The sequence below is a fragment of the Diabrotica virgifera genome, chromosome 7 (assembly GCF_917563875.1).
Source record: "Diabrotica virgifera virgifera chromosome 7, PGI_DIABVI_V3a".
NCBI classification, from domain to species: Eukaryota; Metazoa; Arthropoda; class Insecta; order Coleoptera; family Chrysomelidae; genus Diabrotica; species Diabrotica virgifera.
In genome coordinates, this window is record NC_065449.1 from 27,014,620 (window position 1) to 27,035,322 (window position 20,703).

General features: G+C 32.6%; 1 protein-coding gene across 1 annotated transcript in view; it reads left to right on the top strand.

The window, feature by feature from the left end:
- The window catches only part of LOC114329334 (neuroligin-4, Y-linked-like), a 470,481-nt gene that overhangs the window by 312,293 nt on the left and 137,485 nt on the right, over nt 1–20,703 (top strand). Inside the window, exon 4 of the mRNA XM_050656283.1 lies at nt 18,835–19,091. Within this exon, the coding sequence (XP_050512240.1) occupies nt 18,835–19,091 (257 nt within the window). The remainder of the gene's footprint in view (nt 1–18,834; nt 19,092–20,703) is intronic.

Sequence of the window (20,703 nt, forward strand, 5' to 3'; positions counted from 1 at the left end):
AAACTAGAAGCATTAAGTAGAATAATTGATAAAGGTGAATCTTGCAGCATTATATGGTGTCGGTACATCTACAGTATCAGATTGGAAGAAAAATAGAACTAAAATCGAAGAATTTTTTTTTCAAAATGATAACAAAAGACAGTTTGGACAATCGGTGCAAAGCTAATAAAGCTAAGAATGAGACTCTTGACGACGCTTTGTATGTGTGGTTTTGTGTGGAATGCGAACGTGGTTTACCAGTGTCTGTGTGACAATTATAACGGAGTTTATCTGTAAGCCAACCATATTTTATTAATTTTTACCATTTTCTCCGGCTAACCCGGATTTTCGATAACCCGGATCGGCCGCGGTCCCGATTAATCCGAGTTAACGGGGTTGCACTGTATACTAAACTACCTCCGTAACTTTGGAACCGTTCATTTTAGAAGGATTATGCATAGGATATTTTTTATTTCAAATTTAATGTAGAACATTTCTGTATAAAAAGTTGTTCATGCTAAACCGCATAGTTTTAGAAATATTGAAGAAAAACGTAAAAAAAACTACGAATTTACCGATTTCTCCCCCCAAACCCAACGCTCTAAATGGTGTGACTTTTTTCTGAACATTATGTGGACCATATAGAACAATTAAGTGTTGAAGGATAACTTTCACTTTGGATGTGTGGATTTGGGTCTAGTTATACCATACTATTATTGTTTCCTTGCATGATAACGTTACTTTTTGTGCTCTAAATGCGGAATGCCACAAACAAAAACTTATTGAACAATGTTGTAAGAGAGCTAAAAGAAATGATAGCAACCGAAAAAATCTACAATTCAGTGAATACATAAAACAACTAGATACAACTGAACAAACAAACTACTCCCTATGAAAAGCTACTCGAAAATTAAAAAAACCCAATACAATGTACCACACCATTAAAAACAGAGCAAGGCGGATGGTTAAAAACACCATGGTATTCATTCCCAATAAAACTTGACCCCAATTAAGAGGAAACAATAATCCAATCACTTGAAGAATCATACCAGCTAGAATTACCAGAAAAAAGATTTAAAAAAAGTGAAATAAAGAGCACAATAAGATTCAATACCAGCCCTAAAAAGCCCCAGGGTACGACCTCATCACAGGACAAATATTACAAAAGCTGCCGGAAAAAGGATATACATATTTAACACAATTCTTCTTCTTCTTCTAAAAATGCCTATTTTCTGGAGATGTTGGCTAACACATTGACCCATCTTATTCTATTTACGGCAGCTCGAAATACATCAGTTGACGTTAGACCAGTCCACTTCCTAAAATTGGCCAACCAGGATATACGTCTACGTCCAGGGCCTCTCCTGCCCTCAATATTACCTTGTAGAATCAACTTTAGAAGCGGGTCTTTTCATTACGCATAATGTGGCCGAATTAAGCCAATTTTCTGTTCTTTCCGGTGTTAATTATTTATTTGTCTTTTCTTAGCCTCTGGAGAATACTTATATTAGTTGTGTGGTGTATATACGAGACCCCCAACATACGTCGGTAGCACCACATTTCAAATGCCTCTAATTGTTTTATGGCATCTTCTGTCAGGCTCCAGCTTTCAACTCCGTAGAGGAGGACACTAAAGACGTAACATCTAAGAATTCTTATGCGTATATTGATACTAATTAATGACAAGTTGCACAGAATTTTCCTAGGACTGTTAATAGAGCTTCTGGCTTTTTTAATACGAGTTTTTATTTCGTAGCTATGATCCCAAGTATCTTTAATGTTGCAGCCCAGATAGCATATTTTCGGTACTCTTTCTAGGGATGTATTGTTTACGGTAATTTGGGCGTTTATGTTGGTGTTTTGATTATTTATCATTATTGCTGTCTTTTTACAATTTAGTTTTAGGCCGTATTTGTTACATGATTCTACAACATTATACATGATCCTTTGGTGCCCCTGCGCACTATCTGCCAGCAATACTGTATCGTCTGCATATCTAATATTATTTATAAGTTGTCCATTCACTGCAATACCATCTTCTGATTAGTCCAAGGCCTCTCTAAATGTGTTTTCGGAGTTTATGTTAAATAATGCTGGTGACAGTATGCAACCCTGTCTAACTCCTTTTTCGACTGTGAAGATTTCGGACAGTTCATTTTCGAATCGAACTGTTGCTTTTTGTGGGAGATATAAGTTTGAGGCGGGTGTTATATCCTTACCATCGAGTCCTTATGTTTTTAGGATATCGATTAACACAATTATTCAATTCAATCATGAAAGTCAGCTATTTCCTGCCACAACAGAAAGTAGCCGATAACACCCATTTTAAAACAAGGTAAACCACCTGAAAGGGTAGGATCATACCGGCCCATCAGTCTACTACCAGAGATCTCCAAAGTATTAGAAAAACTTTTACGAACCAGACTAACGCCTCTCCTATAAGACAAGGGAATAATTTCAACTCATCAATTTGGATTCAGGCAGAAACATTTTACCATTCAACGAGTACATCGAATAGTAAACAGAATCCAGCAAGACCTCGAGGCATCCAGATATTGCTCCGCCCTGTTCATAGACATAGGACAAGTGTTTGACAAGGTGTGGCACCAGGGGTTGCTCTATAAGCTAAGGAGTTGTTTACCTCTAAACTATTACACATTACTAAAGTCATATCTTACAAATAAACGTTTTAGAGTCAAATACGACAATGAAATAACAGAACTCCAACCCATAACAGTGGGAGTCCCACAGAGAAGTGTACTGGGTCCTGTCCCTTACTCTACACTGCCGACCTGCCAACGTCACCATACTGAGATATTATGCTTCCACACATAGCTTCGGAACTCCTACAAAATAACATAAATGAAGTCAAAAAATGGTTAAAAAATGGAGAATTAAACCGAATAAGCCAAAGTCGATATATGTAACATTTACAACCTGTAAAGGAACCTGTCCACCTGTATGTATTAATAGCAAAGAAATACATAGAAAGATGATGTAAAGTACCTTGGAATTCACCTGGATAAAAAACTGACCTTGAAAAAACACATATTTAAAAAAAACAACTGGGCCATAATGTGAGAGACATAATATTATATGTCTATCACTTTATCGCCCAGTACAATACTAGCTAATAGGAAAACAATCCCAGTTAAAAACTCACAATAAATTACTCCTATATGAAGCGGTGTTGAAGCCAGTATGGACCTATGGGATAGAACTGTGGGAAACAGCGGCACATTCTCATAGAAATTATACAAAGGTTCCAATCGAAAATACTGTCACTTGCTGTTGCGTTTAGTAAATTTCAATTTCCGACTTATCATCAACTTATTTCGTATGCTTTAAATGATGACGCATGGGTAAAGATTCCCGGACTCAACTGTACCTACTGACGAAAAGATATAGATTGTCATGATGATCACCAACATTTTTTTTTAGTGGCATGGACCTTATGTCATTCAGCCAGTCACAACATGAGTATAAGTGTCATGTGTAGTGTGTATGTTGAGTAAGTGTCTTGTTACTTTGCAAAGTCAACGTCATTGTCTTTGCAAAGAGACGCTAATTGTATCCGAACGTCTGCGGTCCCTCCGGTGAGTACCGATCCCACAAGGACAGAAACTATATTCATTTATTAATTTATAATAAATGAAAAATTTCTGACCTTGGTGAGATTCGAACCCACAACCTTTCGGATTTTTTCGATCTAAAGGCAGGCGCTCTTACCACTGAGCCACGGAGGGGGTATCACCAACATTCGTCGCGGATAGGCACATCAACAAGAATATGAGCATGTGATGTGCCCGAAAGAGGTGGAGCCACGATCTAGGCATGAAGAGAGTAGGTTTATGAAAATAATATAGGCCTTAAATCAAGATCTGAAAACAAGAAGGCAAGTATAACAAATTGTGGTAAATTGGATATAAGTAGTTATTTTCCTAACAAGCGCGGAAAGTCATACTTTTGCGCACGCGATTGCAGTTTGCCGAGCGACGCGAAGCGGAGTTCGGCAAGCAGTCAAGTTCGGAAAAGATACTTTCCGCAAAAGTTAGGAACAATATTTTTTCTACGAGCGTTTAAAAAATGACCAAATCTTAATCAATTAATTGAATTAATTAAATATGAAAATACACAAATTAATTCTTTGACAAGGTTGTCAAAACCAAACTTTCAATATAATTAGTTACCATGACGACGATCTTGGTTTCCATGATGACGATTCAAAACTGTTTGTCTACTGATTTGACTTTCGAATATGATGTCAAAATAATTTTATTTCATCGAATTGTCGGGTATAATATCACAAGAGAGTGAGAATAAATTGAAAATAATGCGACAGTTTTTCGAAAATTTGTTGTCTGGCAATAGACACGAGAGCCCGCAGGGCTCGAGTGGTTATTGCCCAATGACAACACATTTGAGTAAAAATGAAGCATTATTTTCTTATTTATTCTTACTGTCGTGTGATACTCGTAAGATTATTTTTTTAATACGTATATTATGGATATTTTCTTAAATGTGCCAGTTGTCAAAACTAGGAAACTGGTTGCCATTAAACAGAAAAAAATCTAAAAAATTCTATCAGTAATTTTCTACAGTAGATAATTCTCAGTATAATTTGAATCTGATTGGACAGAATTAAACACGTGATCAAATATCTTACTATACGATTGGAAGTTAAAATCATTAAAAATAATCGCGTTAATTTCATTACAACATGAACACAATAAGATACATTTGAAATAAATTAGTAAATAATATCTAAATATTAGTTTATTGCATGTATTATAATTACTTTAAGGTCATATTAAAATATCTAAATTCAGTGCGGAAAAGTAAAACTTTCGAAACTAAAACGCGTGCGGAAATGTAGACTTTTTTGCACGCTCGTAGAAAAAAGATATTAACCAATGCTCAAATGATGAAGATACTAATGATTTATTTTATACAGGGTGTTTCATTAATAATTGTCCATATAGTAACTGGAGAAAACTTAGCACAAAATACGAAGATTTAACCTAAAACACTTAAATAAAATGTGGTTCCTTACTGAGTTACAGGGTGTTTTATCTAAAAATTTAAAACCTATTTTTGCTCAGAATTTTAAAATTGTTCGACGTATCCTTTTCATACTTGGCAGAAAGTGCGACTACTATACACCCTACTAAATTATGATAAACAAACGTTTCTAGCTACTACCAGAGGCGTACGACAGGGGATAGTGAATGGTTGACCCTTCTCAAATTCTACGCCACTGGAGAAATTACTATTTTGGTGCCATTTTTAGATTCTCCAATACTTTCTACGTAAATAATATTCTCTTCATTGGTAACGATAAAGTTATTAGTTTTCGAGATATTTGAAGTTAAATATGAAACGGCACAGTTATTTTGATTAATTTATGATATGATTCATATGATTAAAATTTAAAAATTATTTGTACCCAGTACTTTAAAACTATTTGGCGTATCCTTATCATACTTGGCAGAAAATGTAGGCACTGTACACCCTACTAAATTAAGATAAATAAACGTTTCTAAGTACTACCAGAAGCGTACGACAGGGGATAGTGGCTGGTTGACCCTTTCCAAATTCTACGCAACTGACGAAATTGTTATTTTAGTGTATTTTTTTGATTTTCCAATACTTTTTATGTAAATAATATACTCTTCATTCGTAACGATAAAATTATTAGTTTTCGAGATATTTGAAATTAAAAATGAAGCGACACAATACATTAATCAAAATAACCGTGTCGTTTCATTTTTAACTTCAAAGATCTCGAAAACTAATGACTTAATCGTTACGAATATCGTATATTATTTTCATATAAAGTATTGGAGAATCCAAAAATTGAACTAAATAGCAATTCCGCCAGTGGCGTAGAATTTGGAAAGGGTCAACCATTCACTTTCCCCCGTCGTACGCCTCTGGTAATAGACAGAAACGTTTGTTTAACGTAATTTAGTAGTTTGTACAGTACCCATACTTTCTGCCAAGTAAGAAAAGGATACGTCGAATAGTTTTAAAATGCTGAGCAAAAATATTTTTTTAATTCTTAGATAAAACACCCTGTAACTCGGTAAGGAACCACATTTTATTTAAGTGTTTTAGGTAAAATGTTCGTATTTTGTGCTAAGGTTTTTCCAGTTACTATATGGACAATTATTAATGAAACACCCTGTATAAAGAAATATTTAAATTTAATATTAACTAAAAAGCAAATTCTTGTAAAAAAAATGAGCACCAAGTATTTTTAGAAGAAAAATAGTAAAACAAAATAGAAAGTAAACAAATGAAAAGAAATTGCAATAAAATAATTATTTGAATAAAAATAACAAACGTGATATTTATAACGTTACAATCTAACAGAATTTCAACTATTTGTAATCATCTTTGTAACACAACACTCTTATGGGTACCTACATCTAATCTTCTTCAAAAACTTTTCTCGAATTAAAGCGTCTATAATGCGTTTTAATCCCCCGTACGACTTTAATCCACTACTCAATATTCAGGTCTGAATCTAAAACGAATTAAGTCTAATAGAAAATAGATCACACCATTTCTGTTTATATATTGGAGAGAATGCGAGATATACGGATGAGGGAATATTAAAATTGCAGTCCCTGTCCATTCCGAGCAACGGCTATTAGTCCGTTTACTCACGGTTTTTGCTTCAAATTTAAAAAAACCGCTTGGATTTACATGACAGGTATACACATAGCTAACATGTTAAAAAAAAGAGTGATATTGTGCCGATGTGTGCTTTTGCCCTGGGGTTAAGTTTCACCCCTTCTTGTGGGTGAAAAAATATAAGTTCAAAATAAGTCCGGAAATGGATTAACTGACTAATTCTAAGCAATTTTTGTTACATGGCGTTTTTTCATTAAGTCAATACTTTTCGAGTTATTTGCGAGTCATTATGTTCATTAGTCAACAAAAAACTACGCTTTCAGACGGTTTTTCGCAAATAACTTAAAAAGTAAGAATTTTATCGAAAGAAATATTCTTAGAGAAAATATGGCTTATAAAAAAGGAAAAAATAGTATATATGAGCAGTCTTTAGACCTAGTAGAAGCAGAGTTGGAGCTAATAAAAAAGGTCCTTATTTGTCAATTTTCAAATCGAATATTTTAGTTTAAGAAAATTATGCACTTCATGGAGAAACTCATCACAACTTTTTTAACGTGTTAAAAACAAATCTTTATTTTTATTTTTTAAAATAGTTTCTAGCATGAAAAATAAATAAGTTACGCTTAAAATAAAGTTGGTCCCTATTTTTTTAACAAAAAAACTTAAAAGCGACCCTCTAGTTAGCATCCCAAATGAAATTAATCGTTACCACTTCACATCTTACTTTACTTATATATTGTTTATATTATGTGTAAGATTCATCAATTCAAAGTGCTCATTTTAGAAAAAAATTGATTTTAAAGTAGTAATTTTTTTGTTAATTTAAAAAAATTCTCAAAATAACTTAAAAATTTTTGCTTTTCTGAATATGTCGGATTTTTGTTTGCCTGTAAGAAAAAAATTGGTTAAGCTACAACTGTTCAAAATTAACAGTAATTAAATATTAAATACACCCTTTTCAAAAATAAACACTGTGAACCGATGAAACAGATCAAGTAAAAAATATATAAATAAAGTAACTTGTGAAGCGGTAACAATTAATTTCATTTGGGATGGTAATTAGCGGTAATTATTTCACGATTTTTTTCACATTATTTTAAGCGTAACTTACTTACTTTTGATGTTAGAAACTTTTTCAAAAAAAAAATAAAAATAAAGACTTTTTTAAATACTTTAAAAAAATTGACGAAGCAGAACCTACTTTTCATTAGCTAGATCTCTAGCTCAACTGGGTCTAGAGATTTCATAATATATACATCATTTTTATTTTCTAAAAAACGTCTAAAAACGTGTTTTTTGTTGAAAAATGAACACATTCACTGATGAAATGAACATAATATGCAAATAACTTGAAAAGTATTGATATAGTGAAAAACTCTACAGAACAAAAAATGCTTAGAATTAGTCATTTTATTCAGTTCCGGACTTACTTTGAACGTGTGTTTTCACTCCTGAGGAGGGATGAGACTCTCCCCCAGGAGAAAAACACACATAGACACAAGTATCACTTTTTTCTTTGACACGTTTTGTATGACATACAAAACGTATCAAAGAAAACACAAAGGCAGGTAAAACATTACAATTTACATACAAATTATACACTGACGTAAACTTTAATTAAGCTTTTCTCCAAACTAGTTTCCTGTTACTTTGATCGTTTTCCCCCTGTACTCTTCATGTATATACCAAATTCCATATCAATCCAAGCGGTTCTTAAAAATTTTGAGGTTTTGCAATATTTTACCGTGAGTGAATGGACTAAGTCCTTGTCCATGCTGAGCTCTGGCTATTTTTAGTTCATTTATCACAACGCGGAACGCTGAGTGCTATTGTATCATTTTCTTAAATTATGCAGCAGGGAAATCCGTCTTTTCCACGATCTTCCCTTCCCGTTCACTTTCTCTCAAAAAAATCAGTTCAAGTGGTATATTTCGTGTTTCTCATTGTGTATTCTAGATATTATAATTTGGTTTTTAATCTCCGTAAAAAATTCAACCGTGTATTTACAGAAACTTTCTAGTTTTCAGAATATTTTTAAGATAGATCTGCAAGTGCATTTTACATTATTTTTTTAGACTTAGGTTCAAACCCTATTTAATCTTAGTCAGCCATTTGATTGAATAAGTAAATACAGTTAACTTTTATACTTCCTTTAAACTTGTACATGAGAATTTCGTATTTCGTTCATTCACTCAATTTCCTAACATTCCAATAGAAAACACTATTGGTGACGATATAAAAACGATTGAATATGAACACACGGTTCACGCTAAGGTGCCTTATATAGCGACATTTTTTAAACAAACAAAACAGGCAACGGTTATAGGTAAATAACATAAAAGGAAAAGCAGTAGACAATGCTACAACTATTTATAAAAGTATACAGTTCTACCATTTTGCATTCACACAACCACTGTTTGGAAAAGGCAGTCTAAATTTTCTATTTGGTACGTTTGAAGAATTCTCATAAAATCGATCTAGTAATTGTAGTCCAGGGTAATAGGATTTTCTCGGGACACTCAAAGATCCAGGTAGCTGATTACTTTTTTAGTTATTGTAGACCTATAGAAAGAAAACCTACCTGTTTCCTGCCTAGAATTCGCGTCCGTTTTTTAATTATTAACAATTTAGTGCAAAAATCGCGATTTTTTCGATTTTTTGCACTCCATTCATAAACTAAATAGTTGACATAAAATTACAAAATTCATTTTTTTAGAACATTTTTAAAAGGTAGAAAGTTAGTTTGTTGCTACGCAAACTGCAAAATAAGTGAAAATCGTTATTTGTTAATAACTTTTACTAAAACTACCTTAGAACTCTGGTGTTTCACCCAAAGTTGGGTATTGGGGTACTTAACAAACCCTCAAAATTTGAGACCGATCCATTAATTAGTCTAAGAGTTATTCTATTTGTTTTTCCCAAATACCTTTATTTTGCAATAAGATAAGACAGAAAATAATAAAGATAGTGCAATTCTGAGTATGCCAAATGAAAGTAGAAGAGTGATAGTATCAAATTGTATTAAAAAAAGATAAAAAAATAATTAACATAGTCAAAAATCCTAATGCTAAATTTTTTAAATTTTGTAGTTTATAAACATTTAGAATAACTTTAAAAATGTTGTCCGTAGAAACAATCTTTTTATATATTCGAAAAGATAGTATTTTAACACGAAGTTTCAAATAAAATAATTTAGCCTGGGCTCATTTGGGACAAAGTTAGCCATATGTTTTTTTTAATTCACAGCTAATTTGTTTATAATAATTAAGGAATCTTATTAATGCCATTTTAAATAATGGGATTTGTATTTTTTCTTAAAAAATTTGCACAAACAATATATATTCACAGCACCGTCTACGATTTTTCAAAAATGTAGTGCAAACGATTACTAGGGGGAATCTACAAATCCAGCGAGTTAAAATACCGAAAAAGCAATTTCAAACGAATATAATTTGCTGTATCTCCGGATCAACTCAATGGATTTGATCTTTCTTTTTTTACTTGGCATGTAATTTTTACGTACATTACAAATATGCAATTTGTTTATAAATTTTTTAATTAATAAACAGTCTAATTTGTTTAAACAATTCTTGAAAAAATATTTTTTTACAATAATCTACTTTTTAATCATTGTATCATTAATGATCACAGAAAAAGTTAAAGTACACTTTAATAAATAAATGATTTTTATTAGATAATTATTTATTGAAGATAATTTATTTATTAAAGTAAACCTTAACTTTTTCTATGATTAATAGGGATAGTATGATTAAAATCATGGATTTTTGGGAAAAAATTATTTTTTCAAAGATTGTTTAAACAAATTAGACTGTTTATTAATTAATAAATGTCTAGACAAATTGCATATTTCTAATGTATAGAAAAAATACATAAAAATTAAAAAAACAACGATCAAAATAGGTTTTGGCCTCATTAAATTAAATTTCATTCGAAGTACCTGGCCTATTTACTTGCCCAGATATTGTACTAATTTTTTTGTTTTCTCTTTAATTACCTTTCGTTAGTAGTAAGTAGTTGTAGCGTCAGTAAGTAAGAACAACTCAAATTGTTAAGTCGTTTCGCATAGTTATCAAATGTCGCCAAAAAACGCCGGTTTCAGTTATAGTAAAAAATAAATTAACCCTTTCTCCCTCCTTCCTTCACCTTACTAATAACTGAAGACTTCTCGACCTACCAGTTAAAATAAGGTAAGAATTTTTTTGTTATTATTTCCATACAGTCCGCTTTAAATTCGTTTGCGTAATAAACCAGCAATCGCCACCCCAAAATATATTCAGTAGATCCCGAGATATAGAAAATGATAGTAGTTTTAAGTTGCTTTTTATAGTTTTTGAACTCGTGCATTTGTCGGCTCCCAGCTCCCCCTTCACTTGCCACGACTAGTCACCAATTAAACTACATTTTTAAAAATTCATGTAAAATACCAGCTTTTATAATATGTAAAATGACTTTTTCTACAGACAATATTTTTAAAGTTATTCTAAATGTTTTTAAACTACAAAATTTCACAAATTTGGCATTAGGATTTTTGACTATATTAGATAATCTTTTTATCGTTTTTAGTACATTTTGATAGTATCAGTTTTCTACTTTCATTTGGCTTACTCAGAATTGCCCTATCTTCATTATTTTCTGTCTTATTTTATTGCAAAATAAAGGTCTCTGGGATAAACATTTAGAATAACTCCTAAACTAATTAATGGATCGGTCTCAAATTTGGAGGGTTTGTTAAGCACCCCAATACCCAACTTTGGGTGAAACACTAAAGTTCTAAGATAGTTTTAGTAAAAGTTATTAACAAATAACGATTTTCACTTATTTTGCAGTTTGCGTAGCAACAAATTAACTTTTTAACTTTCAAAAATCGGCATTTTAAAGGTTTATTAATGTTCTAAAAAATTAAATTTTGTAATTTTATGTCAAATATTTAGCTTTTGAATGGGGTGCAAAAAATCGAAAAATTCGCGATTTTTGCACTAAGTTGTTAATAATTAAAAAACGGACGCGAACTCTAGGCAGGCAACAGGTAGGTTTTCATCCTATAGGTATACAATAACTAAAAAAGTAGTCAGCTACCTGGATCTTTGAGTGTCCCGAACATGGTCTCTTTCTAGCTTATTACCCTGGTCTATTGGGTTTCGACTATATAAATAGAGGAGAGAGACAACGGACGTTATACGGCTGTATGATTTTTTTTGTTGGAAGATGGCTTGAAATAAAAATTGCATGTCTTCTTATTTTACCGACACTGAAATATCCAGTGATTAAGGTTATCAAAACTGCCGTCACATTCAAATGTATCTGTTTTTATCCATGTTTTTATCTATCTATCTACAGGGTAATTGATTAGTGGGGTAAAACTCAATAGTACCGCTTTAGTAATAGATAGCAATAAAAGTTAATAACAAAAATTGTAGCCAACTTTGAGCTTCACATTTTAAAATTAATTAGAATGTTACAGGGTGTTCGATAACATCGTGGCAGACCAAACTTATGTTTTTTTTAATGGAACACCCTATATTTTATCTTATATTCGAAATCTTCTTAACTTCCCCATTACAAAAATATAAAAGTCTGTTATGTTATACAGGGTATTTACAAAGGTATAACCAATTTGTCACCCCCCACCCTTCAAGTTACTACAAGTAGAAGGGGGGACATAGGGGTATGTCCGGCTAGCTGAACCCTGTCAGGCAGCGGAGTGGGTCGGAGTTCTTTATAGACCTAAATATGATGTAATAAGGGGCGCCAGTCCGTTCCAACGGACTACCCCTCGGCTATGAATGTTTTATTTTAGGAACAGACAAGAAATAAAACGAGCCTTAAAGTAAACCAAACATGTATTGACTCTTCTAATACGTAAAACAAATGAATAAATGAATGAAAGGAATAACGGAATCGGTAAGTCCTAACACACAAAATAATAAATAAATACCAATCGAACAAATGCACCTCTTTTTCAAAAAATAAATAAAAAAAGAAACTTTAATAAAATTTATCAATAACATGTACCTAAGTTCCTCATTTTAAAAATATAAATTAAACAACCTGTAAAACATAACATATTTTCAGCATAATTAAAATATAAATTAAACAACCTGTAAACATAAGTCAGTTTTGCAATAATAAATATTATATAACATTATTCTCCGCTGTAACAATAAAATTAAGAAGAGGTGTAGATGTACGCAATACCAAGCCCTGCGTATCTGATCAGATAGGGGACCGTCAAGATAAATATTTGATGTCATATATGTAGAGTTAAATATACTATCAATTACACAAATTACAATTAATTAATTTAAAATAGTTGTCAATACCTGGCCTAATGTTAAATAATAATAATAGATATTGTTTGAAACCAGGCAAGTAAATAAAAAAGTTTTACAAGAACTTACCGTCCGACCATACAACTAAACTTATCTGAATTTAATAACATAGCATTTCTTCCACCGCCGTCGATATGGCCTTTACAGAAAGCCGGCAGGATTTCCAAACGTGATCCAAACGGAAATATGTTTAGTAGAAAATATCAACGTACACGAAATCAAAAGTCCATTTATAGAGAGGAAAAGTCCCTATACCATGAAAGACAATTCTGCTTACAAGTCCCTCTATCAGGAAAAATAGGTGGAAATGTTCCAACACAAAAATAATTCTTCAAACCCGGATAAAAAAAAAAACCTAAAACAACACGGAGAAATCAGGATCATATCTTTTTTATTTCATAAAGTATAAGCTTCCTCCAATTAAACTTTTTTTTACAAATTGTGATAACTATGCATTCATTGAAACTAGGAAGTTTAGTAAAAACCATTCTTTAATTATATATTATTTAAATAACGTTCAAGAAGAAAGCTAAACCAAGAAATGGCATAAAAAAAATAGAATGATGACAACCCCAAAAAATTAATACAAAAAATATACATAACTTACCCAGCAAATTACACCAATGATTGAACTGGGGTTTTTATACAATTCACAATACCTTCGAAAACTTCCAAATTCCCATATAGTCCAGAAGTCCAATATAGTCAACGGGACATCGGACCGGCAGGAGACGACAAATAAATTTATCCCTTGAGGATAGGCTGACCTAGGAACACTCAACACAATAGGTAGCCCTTATAGAGGGGTGTGAAATATTATCCCTCAGCACGAGGTAGGATTTATCCAGAATATTTGCTATCACGCCCTTTTCAAACTTTGCCTTCCACCATGTCTCACTAACACATTCAAAAAATGTCCCCTCGGACCTCCTCTACGGAAGGAAATTCTTCAGCTTCCACAACAGTGTCGCCAATGCTTAGATCAATTAGGCCCTAATATATACGCGGCTCATTTAAATATCTAATAATTAAATATATAAAACAATATGTGTTGCCTACAGGTAGGGCCCAAATACACATAAATAATTAGTTACTAATTACTATTTTATACCACCAGAAATGTATTTGGCAATACTGATAAAATTATACCTTTACGACCAATAACACAAAAGATGATAGGCCAGTACAGTCAACATTTAGTTTATATTTATGACAAATTATATTTGTGCTTTTGCACAAAATTTAAACGTAACAAATTTTCTATGAAAATCGTAACAAGTTCAGTTCCCTGTATAAATAAAAATAAGCACAATAGCAGTGGTTTATTGGTGCCATATTTTTTTGTTGATTGTGAAAATTTTTAAGAATGGTTGATATTGCTAATTTTCTGTATATCGAATACAGGGTGAGTCAAAACGCAAGTACATTATTTTCTTAGTAATTTTAAATGGAACACCTTGTATTTTATGTCACTATCGAAAAGTGCCGTTACCGTACTTTATTTTTGTATAATATTCCCTATGTCTTTTATTAGTTTTCGAGATATTTTAAATTTTCAGAGCAAATTATTAATTAGGAGTCTAGATCTTTCCAAATTTTAAGTAAGCCATGACTGAATTTTTTAAAACTAATAATATAAGTTTACTGATTATCAATCCGCTAATCAATGTAACAATGTAGCAAATAAAGAAAGAAAAATAATTTATTAGTAATAAATTTTACAAAAAAAAACGCAACAACAACATACAACATTTTTTAAACAGTTCAAAACTACTTTTGTATGTAAATGTAACAAATAAAGAAAGAAAAATAATTTATTAGTTATAAATTTTACAAAAAAACACAAACACAAAATACAACATTTTCTGAAAACAATTAAAAACTACTTTTGTATGTAAATGTAACAATGTAACAAATAAAGAACTAAAAATAATTTATCAGTAAAAAATTTTACAAAAAAAAATATGAACACAAAATACAACATTTTTGAAAAAATTAAAAGCTACTTTTAGTAAAATATTTTATATATTTAATTACATAAGGTATAATTTAATTACATAATTACATAAGGTATAATTTAATTACATAATTACATAAAGTATAATTTAATTACATAATTACATAAGACACTTACTCAACACACACACTACACATTACACCTGACTTAGTGATAAGTTCTACAATTACGTGGCTAAAGGTTCTAGTTAACCAAGGCCAGAATCAGAGAAAAAAAATTACATAAGGTGTTCAAAATGAGTTGAGTGAATGAGTTACTTGCACTACGAAGCATTTGTAAATTAAAACTTCAAAATACACTTTGTATTCTATTTTTATATATATTTGTATTTTATAGCCTTCATTCTTAACGTAACTCCAAAAAATCAGTCAAGTTTATTCAATTTTGGTGATCTGTTTGGCCACGCTACTGGTCCAATGAAAAATGAAAATATCTCGAAAACTAATAAATTTAGACATACGGAATGTTGTATACAAACGAAAGTACGATACTATTACTTTTCAATAGTGATATAAAATATAGGGTGTTCCATTTAAAATTACTGAGAAAATAATGTACTTGCGTTTGGACTCACTCTGTATTCGATATAAAGAAAATTAGCATCTTTAAAAATTTTGACAATAAATAAAAAAATATGGAATCAATAAACCATTGCTGTTGTGCTTATTTTTATTTATACAGGGAGCTGAACTTGTTACGATTTTCATAGAAAATTGACTATAACTTTGTAAATACCCTGTATAACACAACAGACCGTTATATTTTTGTAATGGTGAAGTTAAGAAGATTTCGAATATAAGATAAAATATAGGGTGTTCCATTTAAAAAAGAATAAGTTTGGTCTGCCACGATGTTATCGAACATCCTGTAACATTCTAATTAATTTTAAACTATGAAGCTTAAAGTTGGCTACAATTTTTGTTATTAACTTTTATTGCTATCTATTACTGTAGCGGATCTATTGAGCTTTACCCCACTAATCAATCACCCTGTATAAGCGAGGTTCCTACAGCCTCTGCCGCTTTTCGCATTTTAACCGCCATCGTTTTCTGTTCATCCATTCGTCTTCTTTGATGGCTCTATCTCTCATTATGTGTCATACATTTTCTTCCCAGGCAACTGAAGGCCCTCCCCTTCTTCTCCTTTGTTGTGGTATGTAATTTAAAGCTTTCTTTGGGTATCTATCTTTATTCTTTTGTTTCAAGTGACCATACCACACTAGTTGTCTCGTTTTAATTCTATCTGCACTGAAATATATAGTATTTTTCCTCCATCTAATTTTTACTACTTCTATTTTTTTTTCTATCTTTTTTCGTGATCTACCAAACTTCTGCTACGTAAATCATAATAGGCTCTACTAAGGTTCGATAGATTGTCAATTTCGTTGTTTGTCTAATATCTTTAGACCATAGTAGAGAGCTTAGAAAGTTTACCGCTTTTTTCCTTTTTGCGTTCTGTTTTCGATGTCTCTTTTGGTAATGTCTTCTTTAGGTATTATAGATCCGAGATACGTATTTAAATTTTTACATCTTTTTGTGGTTCTAATTTCTAACTCTGGATCTTCTTCATCATCCCCATATTCATATTGAGGCCCCATTTTTTATATTCTTTCCTTAGTTTTCTAAACATGTAGTTCATGTCTTCCTCATCATTCGCCACGACTACCTGACATCTGAGAAAAACAAAGTTGTTAGACGTTTACTACCGCCTATGTCTATTTTGATCTGTTTCTGGAAGTGTAATTATAATAATGTACAGATGTGCGTTTACTGTAGCATGCTCTAAAATGCATCTAACGTATATAGAATAAATTTTCGGAAATATGGAGCTTCTCTCGTTTGGGGGAATAGATGGAAGATGGAAGAGGATATAATATATATTGTAGTATGTACTGTATATTTGCTACTGTTAATAAAGGATTGCCACTCAATTTCAAAATTAATTATAATTTGTTTCTTTCTAGCTGTAATTAAATCCAATTTATCAACTCGTTCTATTCTATACCCATTAAAGTAGCGTATTTAGTCAAATGGTCTACTTTTTCATTGCCTGGAATTTTGATATGACCTTTTACCTTAGCTTCTCAAAAGCATCTACAATGAGCCTGTTGATATACATATTATATGTATGTGTTAGAGAAGTGTCACCAGACTCAGAAAAATCAAGAACTTGTTCTGGGTTAAAGGTGGGCGGATCGATCAATACTTGGAAAAGGAAAGCGACTAATCAATACTTGGTCGCCGCATCAAGACGGTTTTGCCTTAAAACTTAAAACCCAGTGTGGGAGTTGCTACTAAATCAATACTTTAGAAGAAGCGGTTGGGCTTCAGTCAATACCCTTGGGTCAGTGGAGTTTTTACTAGATCAACTCTCCGGCAGAACTCTTCTTCTATTTTGACGAAGCTGGGTTTACATCTTTGCCGGTGATTCATCTCCTAGCGCGCATCATCGATGGTAGTGAATAGTATATAAGGTGAGAGTGCGTATGTACGGAGTGGTGTTAACATTAACTCATAAAATACTGATATAAAAACCATTTTAAGGCCATTTTAAAATCTAAAATAATTAGTTTATTTTGATCCATAACTCTCTCCTGTCGTTTCCCCATTACTGAGGATCGCGATTTCTTCCAATATTCCTAACAATGTTTCTCCATTGGTCTCTATCTTCAGCTGCTCTAAGAGCTTCGCAGAATGAGTTTCCAGCTGAATGCTTTATTTGGTCAGACCATCTAGTTGGTGATCGTCCTCTTGATCTTCTCCCCGGAACGTTTCCAGAAACAATTAATCTCTCCAAACTGTCGTCACCTCTGCGAACCACGTGACCAAAGAATAGCAGAATTCGTTGCAGACATATTGTGGACAGCCTTTTTTTAATATTGAGTTGGTCTAGAATGGAAACGTTTGTCCTATGAGCTGTCCAAGGTATGCGCAGCATTCTTCTCCAGCACCACATCTCAAAGGCATCAATTTTTTAGCGCTCGCATGCGCGAAGAGTCCAAGTCTCTGCTCCGTATAGAAATATTGAGAATACAAGGGCATTCACCAATCTCATCTTGATATTTTGAGAGAGAGATCTGTCTTTCCAAAGTTTAGTTAGGCGACTCATCGCATTTTTTGCCATACCAATACGTCTCCGAACTTCTGCTTCACAGTTACCATCGTTAGTTATACTAGACCCGAGATAGACAAAGGTGTTTACTATCTGGTATTCCTGTAATATGTTAGTCAGTTGAATAGTGTCAAATCTGTCGACCACCATTATTTTTGTCTTAGCTTTATTGATTTTCAAACCAACTTTATTGCTTTCGTACTCAACTTTTCGCAGAAGATCAAACATTTCTTGCTCATTTGCTGCTATAAGTGTAGTGTCATCAGCAAATCTTAAATTGGAGATTTTTCTACCATTTTTCTATCCATAAAGGAACAAACAAAAGAATAAAAGGATTTGTGGATTATTTTTAACGAGAAATGATTATTGGTTTATTATTGGATTAGATTTATACCTATATGAGCCGATGAGAGCCAGAGTGGCCTAACTGATTTTAACATTACTTTACATAATCAAAGAAAATGATCAGAAGCTAACAATCTCACACTGTTTTAGTAGTTTTATGTTGACCAAGATTCATTATTGGTAAACATACAATTACTTCAACAATCGGACATTGATAGCTTCTCATCATTTCCTTTGATTATGTAAGGCAATTTTAAAATCAGTTAGACCACTCTGGCTCTCATCGCCTCATATAGCTTATATTTATATATTGATTATTGGATAAAAATTATTGTTGGTTTTTAATAATTTATATAATGAAAACATTTTACAAAGATTATTTGTTTCTTTCAGGTTTTCTCAACGCCAATCCAGCTCCACACTTGAAAGCACGAGTAGCAAACTACGGCTTAATGGACCAAATCGCTGCACTGCATTGGATACAGCAAAACGTAGCACTGTTTGGAGGTGATCCCAACAACGTAACGTTGGCGGGTCATGGGTCAGGAGCCGCTTGTATTAATTTTCTTATGATATCCCCCACTGTAATGCCAGGCCTATTTCATAGAACAATATTATTATCAGGATCAGCACTTTCGTCTTGGGCACTGGTAAGTGTTAACATTATATTAATTTTCTTGCTGTAGTTGTAATTACAATTACAGTGTAATACCTATATTTATTCAAGCATTGAGTAGTCTAAAGAATCAGAGAACTAAAAGATTTCTTATGCTGCAAACAAATTCTGGTTACTCCTGAATCCAATCCTTTTACAATTTACAAGAAAAACGGACGATAAATGGATAGACATGTGGAATCTGCAATCTGCATTCCACGATACGTCAATTTATCTAGTTAAAGTACTAATGAATTTTGATTCCTAGTAGTCAATTTGTGAGTAAACCGAAGGTAGCGAAAATAATGAAATGAAAGACAGTTTAAGATTTAGTTTCGATGCAGAGGCCACCACCATTCGCTTATGCACATTTCATCGTCTTGGACTCCTCAGAATAGCCAGTGGTGTGCCCAGTGGCGTAGCTGACAGGCCTGCAAGGCAGAGGGGGCCGACGTTAGGAGGGGCCCCTTAAAGCGTTCAAGCTTAATACTTCTACGTTCTTTAAATTGAGAACCAAATCATATTACGGCCCGCAAGGCGGGGGGACGACGTTAGGAGGGGCCCCTTAAAGCCTTCAAGCTTAATACCTACGTTCTTTAAATTGGCCACCAAAATATTTTTCCTAATAAGCATCAAAATAGGGAATTTGGAAGGAAGTAATGAAGTGGTAATTGTCGTAAATTACCCTTACTCTTTCCGGGGCGTGATGGTAGTTTGGATGAAAGTGAATATAAAAAAAGGTAATTCTTTGTCGGTGGTTCATTTACTAGCCATATTAACCGATAAAAAGAGTACATAACTTAAAAACAAATTGAGCCCCAAATACACGTTACATTCAATAATTCTTGATACTACTCAAGATATTTTAAAACACGATAAGCTTAGTTTTATTTTCCGGTATGTAAAAATAACGTGCGATAAAAATAATTCACCTTCCAAAGCAAAAGTTGTTGAAAGATTTTGGGACTTATTCGCATATTAGACCAAAGTGCAAGGTCTTGCATAGGAAATTTTAAAATTTATACAATCAAAGTACTTTTCCGTACACAACTGCAGAAGAAAGGAATATGATGAGGCAAGCGTACCCGTGTTGAGCTGCCCCCCCCCCACTTGCAAAAATCAAAAAACAAATAGCCCTGATTTATGAGCTATTTATGAGCTCTCATATTCCGCAAACTAAAAATTTTGAGCTCGTTCCACTGAGCAGGAATTTGATACTTTAGTGGGGGGGGGCTGAGTCAGCCCCCCCACTACTTAAAAATAGGAATATTGAATCGGTTTTGCGGCAGAATTACGAGCTATTTATGAGCTCTTGAAATTATAGTTTCGATTTTTGAGCTCATCCCCTTCACCCCCAAACCACCCTTTAATTGATTTAACTTAAGAGAAAAATGCTGAGACAACTTAAAATATATCGTATTGCGGATATAATTCCTATAACTTATATACTCTAAGAATAAACTATTAAATCACGTGCATTTCGATTATTGAGCTATAACCCCTTCGCAAGAAAACCACCCTATCTTCCCGGCTTAAGAGAAAGTTGTACTTAAAATGCATTAAACTAATTATTTGGCGACTACATATCATTGAATAAATTATAAGCT